Source organism: Leuciscus leuciscus (assembly GCF_965113295.1).
Source record: "Leuciscus leuciscus genome assembly, chromosome: 18".
Lineage (NCBI taxonomy): Eukaryota > Metazoa > Chordata > Actinopteri > Cypriniformes > Leuciscidae > Leuciscus > Leuciscus leuciscus.
Genome location: NC_138742.1, coordinates 28,899,479 through 28,912,626, shown reverse-complemented (window position 1 = coordinate 28,912,626; position 13,148 = coordinate 28,899,479). Strand labels below are relative to the sequence as shown.

At 37.6% G+C, this 13,148-nt stretch overlaps 2 protein-coding genes across 3 annotated transcripts in view; one reads left to right on the top strand and one right to left on the bottom strand.

Moving 5' to 3' along the window:
* The window catches only part of LOC309480504 (protein sel-1 homolog 3), a 106,097-nt gene extending 99,712 nt beyond the window's left edge, over positions 1-6,385 (bottom strand). Inside the window, exons 1-4 of one of the 2 annotated variants that reach the window (XM_082145030.1) lie at positions 6,167-6,383; positions 5,109-5,145; positions 4,635-4,808; positions 3,083-3,209 (exon numbers count right to left, since the gene is read on the bottom strand). In XM_082145030.1, the coding sequence (XP_082001156.1) occupies positions 3,083-3,209; positions 4,635-4,808; positions 5,109-5,145; positions 6,167-6,214 (386 nt within the window). In that variant the 5' untranslated portion in view covers positions 6,215-6,383. Of the gene's footprint in view, positions 1-3,082; positions 3,210-4,634; positions 5,146-6,166 lie in introns of both variants that reach the window. The other variant, XM_082145029.1, reaches the window with a different exon arrangement.
* A 4,576-nt stretch (positions 6,386-10,961) lies between these two features.
* On the top strand, positions 10,962-12,951 carry psmb11b (proteasome 20S subunit beta 11b). Its single transcript, XM_082145357.1, has one exon. The coding sequence runs from the start codon at positions 11,618-11,620 to the stop codon at positions 12,776-12,778; it is 1,161 nt and encodes a 386-aa protein (XP_082001483.1). The 5' UTR covers positions 10,962-11,617; the 3' UTR covers positions 12,779-12,951.
* The last annotated feature ends 197 nt before the right edge of the window (positions 12,952-13,148 follow it).

Below are 13,148 nucleotides of genomic sequence, written 5' to 3'. Positions count from 1 at the left end.
GTATGGTTTGTTAGGATATAACAATATTTGGCCGAGATACAACTATTTGAACATCTGGAATCTGAGGGTGCAAAAATATTGAAACATTGAGAAAATCGCCTTTAAAGTTGTCCATTTATGTTCGCGATTGTGCTGCATCCATTCACAAAATTAAATGTTTTATATATTTACGGTAGAAAATTGACACAATATTTTCATGGAACATGATCTTTACTTAATATCCTAACAATTTTTGGCATAAAAGAAAAATCGATAATTTTGACCCATAAAATGTATTGTTGGCTTTTGCCACAAATATACCCGTGCTACTTGTGACTGGTTTTGTGATCCAGGGTCACAAATGTGCTTTCGCGCGTTGGCTGGAGCTGAGCCAGAGACTGGCGCGCTCAGCTGTCATATATCACAACTTTTCAGTGTTTTCATCCACATAATGTTTGTTTTAGGTTTCAGACATAAGTACTAAAAAAAACAATACATTTAGAGTTTGTAAAATACACACTGATGTCAAAGGAAGAGGCAATAATAATCCTTTCCATTATAATTAGTTTTATTCATCAGATACACATTGTGTAAGTAACTTTAAAGTTTACTCTATTCTTCTCCCAGTTCACCTGCCACTTACTTTTATGTATTTCGGGAGAAGTGGATGAATTCACTTGTTGTAAATCCAACAGATCCGATTCTCTGAACTGCGTCTGCGGCACAAACTAACATGGCGCCGCCCATCGCGCATACAGCTCAACTAACGCGATCGTTGTGTTCAAAAAACAAAACACTTCCACTTGCATATATTTGACAATCGGAATATCAGATATTTCATGCCATATCTAACAAATTTGTGAATATTTTGAATAAAAAAGGAAAAATGACATAAAAGCAGATCATCATTCATTCTGTTGTTGCTGCGGTGTGTCACGTGACAAGCAATGACGCGTCACCATGGAAACCATAAAGTGACACATTCTAAATAACGGTCACCTTGAAAAACTCACGCTGGCGGGTCAGCCAGAATATTTAAAATGTACGTGTGAAAGGGTTAAACATATGATCGGATTAATAAAATTGTAAATTCATTTTAGATAAATATATATATAAAATTAGCATTTACATTTGGGTTATGCAGTGTTTTTAAATTATATTTTACACTGGGGTGCCTTGAGATTTTATGCACTTTTGAGATTTGTGTGCCCTGACTGAAAAAAGTTTGAGAAAGGCTGCACCTAGACAAGTATAATCAATCTCAAGACCCACTTGCACTGGTGCTACCAACTTTCTCAGTTGGTCGCACCAGCATGATTTGGTCGCACATTAATTTTTTTTTTTTTTTTTTTTTTTTGCTACATGCCATGGGATTAATCAATGCATGCTGATGGTCTTACTCTGCATTCCCTAGTTTTGCACTGATGTAAAAAGACTGACAGTGACAAGCCTTCATGTTAGCAAAATATATTAAACTTTTAACTCTTAAAAAAACTTTTAAAAACATGTATGTTCTTTAATGTTTGATTATAATTTTACCGTCTTCACATAGGGATGGGAAATGATAAGATTTGATCAATAATAATAATGCCACTGACGATTCTGATTATCGATCCGATTCTTTAACGATTCTCTTATCGATTCTTGATAGCACTGTGTGGAAAAATGTAGTCATATGCTTTTCAAAAAAAACAAGGGGTTTTATTTATTTTAAAGCTTGAGTAAGCAAACTGTACTTTTTATGTAATTTATGTAATAGAACTTTATTGTAAAGTGTTACTGATTCAAACGTCTCCTGAGTTCACTGTAGGAAAGATCAGTTGTCCATTCATTAAAATGAATCGTTCAAAGGAGTCATTAGTTCGCGAATTGGACATGTCGTGCGCGTTGTGTGATTATCCCAGCAGACATCCAAGATTTGTGTCAACACAGAAAACATTTCATCACTGGATAGTTTTTTTTTTTCGTTTAATTAAAGTGTTGTTTTATGTCAGCTGAATGTCTGGGACGCTTTTCAGAGAAGATAAGGCAACAACTTATTTAGCACAATTCATACCCAGCGGTAATTGAGGAAGAAAAAAAAAATCTCCGAATGCTCCACATGAAACTTTGGTCTTCCGACCTTTTACCACCGTGTCGATTTATTTTGATTAATATGTGGAGAGAGGGATTAAGGGAGATTAAGGGAGAGAGAGCAAGACAGCGCTTAGTTTGGAGACGGTGAGGTCTTTTTTACACTTTCGCTGGCTCCGAAGAGAGAGAGAGAGCGCGCGCGCGCGACCGAGTACTCTCTCTGCTCGTTCTTTCAGTTAAACATGCACAAGCGGTCAAGCGCAGCAGTTCATCTACATTACTCAGCGATCAAATAACACTTTGGCGGGCGCTAAAACTCATAGTCGTTTGGTCATTAATCGGACTGGTTTTGTTTCACTCATCGTAACGTAAATTTAGCTGCAGCTAAGTGCCTTTGTGCGACCCACCTTTTCTCACTGTGTGACCCACAAGTGGGTCGCGACCCACAGTTTGAAAACCACTAGACAGTGTACACAAATACATTTCTAGGGTGTTGCTAAGGTATTCTAAGTGGTGACTAGGGTGTTTCTAGGCTGTTCTGGGTGGTCTCTAGGCCACTATTAGGGTGTTTGCTAAGGTGTAATGAGTAGGCTAGTTGCTATGGTGTTGCTATAGACAGTGTACCCAAAGGCATTTCTAGGGTGTTGCCAAGATGTTCTGAGTAAACGCAAGGGCTTTGATAAAGCTTTAAGGGTGGTTGCTAGGCTGTTGCTAGGCACTGTTCTAAACTTTTTTTTTTCTGATTGGATGATTAAACAGATGAAAAACACACTGTAACATTTCAGGAGGGACCACAGCTGTATCTAATGACCAAAATATCACAGCGACTTAAGCCACCTAGTCCTCAACTAAACTCTGCAGGACAGTGGACCTCAAGGGCCAGAGTTGAGAAACCCTGCACTAGAAACACCCTATTAACCACCTAGTTCACCATGTTTATGGGCTTTATATGTACTTAATGCATGTCTTTGTTTTTGTTATCAAGAAGCAGTGACAAATTTGAATGAAGCCTCATAAAAGCAAGTCTGACCTTGGCTGTTTGAGAGCGAGGGTGCGTCTCCTTTCTAGATCTCTGTTTTTGAAGGGGGAGAACGTGTGTATCACCCCAAACCTCTCACCGGTACTCGCAAATGGAAAAGAAAGTATATCCACAGTCTCTGGAAAGGCATGAATGAATGAATAAGTGATGCAACAGAACTTAGAAGTATAATCTGCTATCTATGCGCCTGGTAAATCATGACAGTACAGTATCTTCAAACAAACTAAACTAGTTCTCTCATTATTTTTCTCACCATCATGTCATTCTTTTTTTTTCAGTGGAACACAAGTGACATAATGACTGTTCAGAGTGACAAAGTGGTCTTTCAAACTCTATAAAAAAGTCCATGTTCAGACTTGTGTGGGGAACAGACCAAATTTAATTTGTTGATTTGAAATCTAGGTCTCCATCTTATGTACTCAAAACTAGCATAGTGTGTTCGAATACAACATACACAAGAACCAATGGTGATTTGGTGTCATTGATAACAAATCTAGTGTGATATTTTGGAATTGTATATGATCGTTAATAAAATTTGGTAACACTTTAGAATACTGTCCCATCATTAATGAATAACTACACAGGAACAAATGAGTAACACACTATTATTAAGAAACTCTGATTAACGGATTAGTAAGTAATTGTGCTCAGTGAAACTAAGTAGTTCACTATTAGCTAATCAATAACTACTCATTTTTCATACCTCACTGAGGACTATAAGAACTACTATATACAGGTTCATAATTAATGAGAGTAATGCACAATGTATAATTAATTCTAAAGTGAAGATCATGGTATCCCACTAGTAATGACTCAAGTATTACCAAATCCTTCATAACTAAGTACTAGTTATTTGGAAGAGTATTCTAGAGTGAAAAGCATGATAACTCCCTAATATTAACTGATGTTTTGTAAGTTTTTTTTGGAATGACTCAAGTGTTACTACTTCATTCTAAAGGAATTAACAATATTTCATTGTTACCAAATCTATCAGAAGGAATTACTATCCAAACCTTAACAAAAACCTCAACAGTGTACAGTGAATTCAGTCATTACTAGATAGTTATCATGCTTTTCACTTTAGAATACTGATCCAAATAATAATTTGGTAATACCTGAGTCATTACTAGTAGGTTCCTATGAACTTCAATTCAGAATTAATTATACATGTTGCACTAGTCGCATTAATTATGAACCTGAATATAGTAGTTCTTAGTCATCTGGGAAGTATGAAAAAATAGTAGTTACTGATTAGCTACTAGTGAACTACCACTTTCAACTGAGCATGATTACCTACTAACTCGTAAATCAGAGTTTCATAACAGCTATTAGAATGTTAGTGCGTTATTAATTTTTTTCCTGTGTAGTTATTCATTAATGACAGAACATTATTCTCAAGTGTTAGCATAATGACTTTTTTGTGTTCCATGAGGAAAATGGGTTTGGAATAACATGAGGGTAAGGGTAAATCATTACATTATTTATTAACGTTTCTTTAAAAATTTCCCAGGCATTCTGAGTGGTGAGTCTGATTGGTTCCCACCTGACTCATGTGGACATTTTCTCACAGTATCTTTGGTCAGCTGCCACATCAGCCACGCACCCCATGACACCGACCCTGTCTGTGGATATGCTGGACGTTGAGATGGTGGGAGCGTCCTCACAAATGTAGACGTTCTCACAAGGGACCGGTCATATGATTCAGCATGGTTTCCACCCAGTTCCTCTTGGTCCAGATGAAGCATCCAGGCCCTCAGCACCACATCACTGACAGAAACATCTCTCGGGTACAGCACAGCTGGAGGAAACACCAGAGGAACCTTTCTGGACCGGGGCTTTCCAAACCTCTTATGGTTAGTCCAGGACCTTCTGTAAACGATCACTCCTGTCCTTGTTGGGGTGGAAATGACAATTTCGACAGCGATTCGGCAGGCAGCAGAGCAGTTATACTGGACCTGTACACTGCATTTGTCCATCACTGTGTCAGGAACTTGTCCAAAGTGCACAAAGTCTCCACGACGAGTCCTATCGGTGTCAGGAGACCCACACCAAACCTTCAGAGAGACAGATTGACCCACACTTCACGTCTCCAGTATGAAAAATTAGATGCTTATCAAACATTACTTTTTTTTTGCTGTGTTTTGTATGGAATAACAATCCAGATCACATATTGGCTTGATACTCGGCAGAAATGTCAAGATCATATTTCACTCCCAAACAAACAAATTAATACATTTGCATAAAGAAAATGCTTATTTTGGGATCCTTTCTTTCTTTCTTTCTTTCTTTCTTTTGGCATTGTGATATTTTATTTGTATTTATTTAATTAAGCAAACAATATCCACTCTTAAAAATAAAGATTCCAAAGGGGTATTTTTCTCAGCAATGCCATAGAAGAACCATTTTTGGTTCCCCGGAGAACATTTCAGGCAACAGTTCTTACCAGTTCTTGACCAGCTCATGTTTTTTTCTTATAGTATGAGGAACATTATAATAATCTAAAGCACCTTTTCCACTATAAAGAACCTTTTGTGGAATGGAAAGGTTCATTAGACGATGCCATCTATGCCAATAAACTTAGGAAAATCATCCTATCCATTTTGTTGTTGTTGTTATTTTGATATATTTTGTAGCATTATAGAGATTTCCCCACAGTACTGATGAATGGGAAGATGTGCTTAATGTCACATTCAAAAATCATAGTAAGTAACAGGTGTCATTATCTTTAAGCAAAACATAGAATGGTTTGTCTTTGTACTGGATTACAAGATGAGTAACATCTCATATCATGTACAATAGTATTAACACTCCAAGTAACTTCAGATAATAATATAAAACTACCATGGTAGTCTACATATTGTGGCACCACGTCAAAATATGGTAAGAACATGGTACTTTATGTAGCTTAACATGCAAATACAAATACAAATAAATCACTTATTTCTTTAGATACATACAGGCAAAAACAGAAAATAAATGATTCGTGATTTTAAAGGGAAAGATAGTAAAGATGAAAATGAAACTCGAGCAACTATGAAAGTTGCATAGAGGTGAAAATAAAGTTGAAAGTCTTACCGTTGAGAGCAGAAGAGCTGTGCAGATGAAACTCAACACAACTCTCATCTTCACTGTCTAATGAACGCGACGCGCGAGGTATCGAAGCGATCAAACGCAACATTCACAGGTGAGTGTGACTCGAAAACATTAGCTGTTTACAGTCACGACATGTTTCACTGCGTACCGCGCTCTTCCGTGTGTGAGCATGACAGTTTGTTGTGTGTCACTGTATACGCCCGGCCACACACACTCTCGTAATGCGTGGACGCGCCTCATCTGCACTGCCAGCGACGCGACGCGACGCGACGGAACGCTACTGACAGTTCAGAACGCCAAGTCATTGATTTTACTTTCACAAGTAAAAGGTAAACCTTATCACCATAAGTGTTGTTCGTCCATATCCCAGGAGGTCAAACTAAATGCTATACTATTTTCTTTTCATTTTCTATAAAGATCTCTGTAAATAAAGTGAACATAAAGGTCACACTTTAGATTATGGTACAGTTCTCACTATTAAAGGGTTAGATCACCCAAAAATTAAAATTATGCCATAATGGACTCACCCTAGACTTTCTTCTTTCAGACAAACACAATCAGAGTTATATTAAAACATATATTGGCTCTTCCAAGCTTTATAATGGAAGTGAATAGAGCTAAGATGAAGAAAAAAAAAAAGAAAAAAATTATCTATACGCTCCAGGGGTTAATATAGGCCTTCTGAAGTGAAGCCATGCGTCTTTGTGCGAAAAATTTCCATATATATATTTATTACATGGCTTGGTTGAATTCCAATGTAGAATGCGATCTGTTATTTCTTGATAACAGACCGCTGCGAACTATAACACACCGTTGCCATGAAAAACAGCGCGTTGCTATGGACGCGGAACGGACTATTTTCTTTGGCGGAAGCAATACAATCGATTTAAAATCAATAAACTCCTTTTTAAATCAATAATTTGTGTCAAATTATTTATTTATTTTGTAGGTAGCCATGTAATAAGCGGGATAATGTATAGAGAGGCGGTCGTTATAGCGAATAACAACCCCTTCAGGCTGATTCAGCTTGTCAGGGTTGTTATTCGCTATAACGACCGCCTCTCCATTATCCCATTATCCGCCTCTCGGTTATCCCATATCGCAGTGGTGGAAATGGGCAAAATTCACTGGGCGGACTCTATTTTGAAAGAAAAAAGAAGAAAAAAAAAGAGGTCATCTGGCTTTAGATGACCTTTCAGATGTTTAAAAACCTTTATAATCTATATAATAACTAAATTATATACATTATTTATTTTATGTTTCATTTAACCCCCTGGGGTCGGCTATTGCAAATAATAAAAACAAAACGTTGTGTTTTTCGTAAAATAAAATATAAATAAACATGATGCGTTGTCCCGTCTCTCTCAAAGTGAAGTTCATTCTGAAATGCGACAGAAAATGATCTGTAACTTCTGTGTTTGTGCTCAATGTGCTGTGCTCTTTACCTTGGATTTACCTCAGAAGAATTAGAAGAACACGATTTGAGTATTTATGAGAACGATTTTTAAGGTAAGATTATGTATTTACCTCAAGCGTCTGTTTTGAAGTTCTATAAGTAGTAAGAAAGACGCGCACTGATAGAGAAGCATTTCCATTGGCTGTAGTCTGCAGGCATTGGCCAATAACAAAAGACGACATAGCAGCCAATTTTACAGAATGCCATTGATAAATATCAATATCCCTCTAAGTTTTTATTATCATATATTGTGCTACGTTTATGTAGCTATTATATTGTAGATAAAATATAGTAATCGTTACAATGTCCACAAAAAAAAAAAAATATATATATATATAGGCCTATATATAGCCTATAACCATTTTTTTTTTTCAACTGGAACGCCAACCCCCCTCGAAATTCACTCCCCACACTCCGTCCCCCCGCGTCCACCCCCACCCCCATTTCCAGCCCTGCGATATAGGCTTATTATAAATATATTATTTTCATATATTAATTTCTTATTCAAACAAAATCATGTCATCCAGCCATCTCTGGAGATCCCTTCCTCTTTCATTCTCATCCTTTTCACCAAAAATGTGTTTTAGGTGGACAGATCAATACAGTACAAAGAGCTTTAAAAAAATGTAGGATGTTGGAAAATAACAATGTCTTATCTGTTAACCAAATGCTTTTTAATCTTCGCTTTAGCTTGAATGCAAATGAACAAGACATGACGTGTGTGTTCAAGTAAGCCAGATATGCGCAGATTCTGCACAATCCACTGTATTTAATATAATATGATGACTCACAAGTTGAGTATTTATCTGTGCAGATTTGGCTTAACTTCCCCAGCAAAGTGAGTAAACAATGAGAAACCCGTCAAATTGGCTAGTGATTTGACAGAGTTGCCCGCCACAGTAAATTTTTAATTTAAATGCGGGTGTTAATTTCAACCCTGTTTATAAACTATAATCACTGGCTTCCGGTAACAGCCGTACGCCAGTCTGGTTCTGGCACAAGAGTGACCTCTGACCCGACGCATGACGTAGGATGTAGGAGTAGCGTATAAGCTTAAGTGAAAGACACCTCCTTTCAGTTATATAAAGTTATAACTATTGATATTTTTCTTACAAAAACGCATCGCTTCGCTTCAGAAGGCCTTTATTAACCCCATGGAGTCGTATGGATTACTTTTTATGAAGGATGAATGCACTTTTGGGGGTTTCAAAAACTCAGGTACACTTCACTTATAAAGCGTGCAAGGATATTTCTTAAATATAACTCTGATTGTGTTTGGCTGAAAGAAGAAAGTCATATACAGGATGGCTTGAGCGTGAGTAAATTATGGGAACATTTTTGGGTAAACTAACCCTTGAACTAACTATTAACTATGATTTTGCCTCAATAAACTCCTAATTACTGCTTATTAATAGTTAGTAAGGTAGGCTAGTTGTTAAGTTTAGGTATTGGGTGGATTAAGGGATGTAGAATATGATCATGCAGAATAAGGAATTCATATAGGCTAATAAACAGCCAATATCCTACACTGTAAAAAATGATTTTATGTCAAAGTAAATAAAACAGGAACAATCATGTCTTTTGCTAAGAATAATTTTGTAAAAATGAAAACTTTTGTATATTAAGTAAATCCTAATTATATACTCATTTTTTACTTGTAAATATTAGACATCCAACAGACAAGTGAAATTTATTTCTGACTCTCTGGCATATTTACATGCATTAATTAAGTACTTGAAGCAAATTTTAAAAAATCAAGTAAAATTTAGTCCTTGAAGAAAGGAATCTGCGCATGCGCAGAAAGAAGAACACACGCGATGATTGAGGGATTTCGAATCTCCACTCCAACGGCTCTCGACAGGTAAGCAACAGTAAAAAAACTGCATTATATTACGGATTTATAATGATTTTTTTATTAATTCAACGATTGTCTTGTCATCACTTCATGCTATACATTTGAAAAGTTTAGTGTTCGTATGTTTAGAGACGTGCTCCAGAAAAAAGTTCAGGGAGACGTTGTGGCAGAGGCAGAAAGCACCCTGTTTATGTTCTTTCTTTTACAAAAGCACAATGTTTTATTTCGATTGAAAGTGGAAAAAGTAGACATTTAACAGTTTATTTTTTCATATTTCTTAAGTCTGTAATCTTTATGACCAAAAATGACGGAGTATAAGTCTAATTTGCTGCTATGTGAAAAAAAAAATCGAGCAAAACGCGCGGGCGCTTTTGCCGACTCAAGAGGGTTAATGACGAGTTAGCTTTGTAGACGTTAGCCACATTTTTTTCTCAGTTTTAAACTTTACGTTTTACACGATTTATCAGTAATTACGCCTAAAAACCATGAATATGCCACTTAAATCATGATCTTTTTGTTTAATATTTGTTATTTTGTGTGCAATTTTCTTTATAGATGACAAATATTGGCCACGAATTAACAATAGGCCTAAGTGAGAAGGTTCTCGTTCCCTCATCGTGCACAATATAATTCATTTCCTCATTCATTTGCTAAATCGTGCATACGGCCCCTGCTTTTACTAAATCGTGACCACGTTGTAAATGACAATAATTCGTACTCCCAAATTCCTAATTCGTAGCCTTGATATCTGCTGTGTGTCACATGTTAGCATTAATGTGTGTAAATGACTATGAGAGTAAGGTCATGCAGGATGTTTTTAATGATTTGGTATAAATGAAATGAATAATGTGAATGCAAATTAATTAACTTTTAATTTAAAAGTATTTGCTGTTTACTGATTATTGTTTTTTTCTCTCTCTCTTTTCTTAATTTCAGGATATTTCTCAAATGCATTCAGTCCTTTGTGCCTCCGTTGCTGTAAACCGGTTGAGAGGGACAAAGAGAGAGACCGAACACACTGAATTGTTATTATTGTGATTATAAGTTTCTGTAGATGCTTATTTCTTAATAAATTACTCTTAACTGCACATTGTCACAGTATTATTTTGTCACATTATAAGAGTAACATTTAATTTAATTTAAAATAATTACCAGCACTGCATAAAACAAGTAAAATGTATTTAAAATATCAAGTGGTTTTACTTAAGTATATTAATTATATTAGATTTGTAAGTAAAAATTACTCAATATAATTTAACAGGCCAAGTTATATGTACTTATTCACTTTGTGAATTTTACTCGGCTTAGCTAGATTTACTTAATTTCCATCAATGTGAAATTTACTTGAAAAAAATTCGTGCAAAAACTTGCCTTATAAAAATTGAGTAAATTCTACTTATTGTTTTTCTCAGTGTAGTAATATGCATGCTAATAATCAACTAGTGAGAATTAAACTAAATTAAATAAAGAACATTTATAATCCACAAATGTCCTGTTTCCAAAGTACACAGCACAGCAGCACAAAACTAACATGCTTTGAAAATGAAATTTCATGGTGTGTATCGTCAAGCTTGGGTTGAAAGGCTTACTTTGGCATTTTCATGCGTTTCTGGTTGAGTCAATCACGGAACGGTGCTTATATAAGGATCCTCTGAACTTTTACAGATGTACTGAGGCACCAATTGTTTAAGACTGATCTTTGAACACAGACATTAAATGGACTGAGAGTTGGATAATTTATGCTGGACCTGGCACTCATTGCTTTTGCTTTTCCAAATGAGCAAATTCTGGATATGAAGTGAGTCGAGCAGCGGTGGCCGGGCATGTTTCAACAGCCTATCATCACCAAAAGAAGATATAAACTCCAAAAATGTTGAGGGGAATCCAATACTGAGGTAAACCAGGACTTCTTTACCAACAAACAGACTAAAATGACCTACCTGTGGGAACGATATAGCTTAATAAAAATGAGGAGACAATATTGATGGAGTAACCAACAAAAAAATCCAGTTAAAGTGCCTGAAAAACTTCACAGCCCATATATGACATGTTTTTGCAGTTTATGTCATACAGTGTAATAATTGACAGAGTTACAATTTATTGTTTACCTACACAATAGTTTATGGCTTTGCAAGATGTATGCGGCTTGCAGAACCCCCCTCTGTTCCCTGAATGGAGTGCTCCACTCTCACAGTCCTTTATGCCGGAGGAGTCCACTCATCTGTTCGGAGGGGGTGTTCAGCACGGAGACGCTTTCTCTACACGGCTGCCTGGGAGGGGCGCTTTGAGTCCTTTGGAATTTTACATGCCGATATCTGAATACCTCACACAGAGCCCGATAAACTTTGGTCAATTTAGCCTCAGTTCAGCGCCGAAAAACCTTCTGAATAATAATATAGACCTTATCCACCCCTCATTGCCGTGCATCTCTCTTCCATCACCCACACCCTGCTCCATCTCTCCCTCCGTTCCTCTACCGTTCACTCTCTCTCACGGCACCACAACTCTCGGCTTCGCGTTTCAGGGAGGTGTTATCGCGGCAGCCGACACGCGCTCCAGCTGCTCGGGACAGGTGGCCTGTCCCAATGCGCCGAAGGTCCTGCCCATCCACTCTCACCTGGTCGGCACCACCTCCGGGACCTCGGCGGATTGCGCGCTCTGGAAGCGCATCTTGTCTCGAGAGCTCAGGCTGTACCAGCTTCGACACCACCGCAGGCTGTCAACAGGGGGCGCCGCAAAACTGCTGTCCCACATGCTGCATCCTTTCAAAGGCACCGAGCTGTGCGTCGCAGCCACTCTGTGCGGATGGGATGGGGGTGGCGAAAAAGATGAGAATTATGCAAAAAATATCCCAATCACTCCAATAACAGAAAGCGATTCAAGTAGCCAATCAGCTGCAGTTTGTAAATCTAAATCTCAACAGGTGGTCACAGCTCGTTCGGGGATTTGTGGCCCTCGGGTTGTGTATGTGTGCAGTGACGGGCTGCGCCTGCAGGGGGAGCTGTTCTCTGTGGGATCGGGCTCTCCGTACGCGTACTCGATCCTGGACAGCGACGTGCACTGGGGCATGAGCGCGCAGGAGGCCGCGTGTGTCGCGCGCGAGGCCGTGTACAGAGCCACGCACAGAGACGCGTACTCGGGCAATAATGTGGATCTCTACCATGTGACCGCAGAAGGGTGGAGGCGCAGAGAGAGGGAGAACCTCAAAGAGGAGTATTACAGAGAGAAAGAGAGGGAGAGAAAGAGGGTGGCGGAGAGGAAAACTGAAAAGAAAAGAGTTTGAGGAGAAACATGAGGCAGATTTTTGGAAAACATTGATTTTGAAAGAAAGGTATTTTTCAATGATTTTTTTTATAGCAAAGCAAAGAATAAAAATATGCAAAGACAAACATGTGTTGATAATTCATTGTAGATTTTTTTTTTTTTTTTTTTGAGTGAACAAACTGTGCAACCCACTTTTTTTGACCACTTCTAATTCAATGACTGATGAAGATTATAAAGTTAATGAAGCCTATACACTTTTTACTTGCCCTGCCAAATTGTGGTGCCACCACAAAAAAGTAATAAATAAATGAATTAAATGATTCATTTTTTTCCCCCATGCATGTTACCTTGCTTGTATTCTAATAAATAAGGTTGCCATGACACCAACA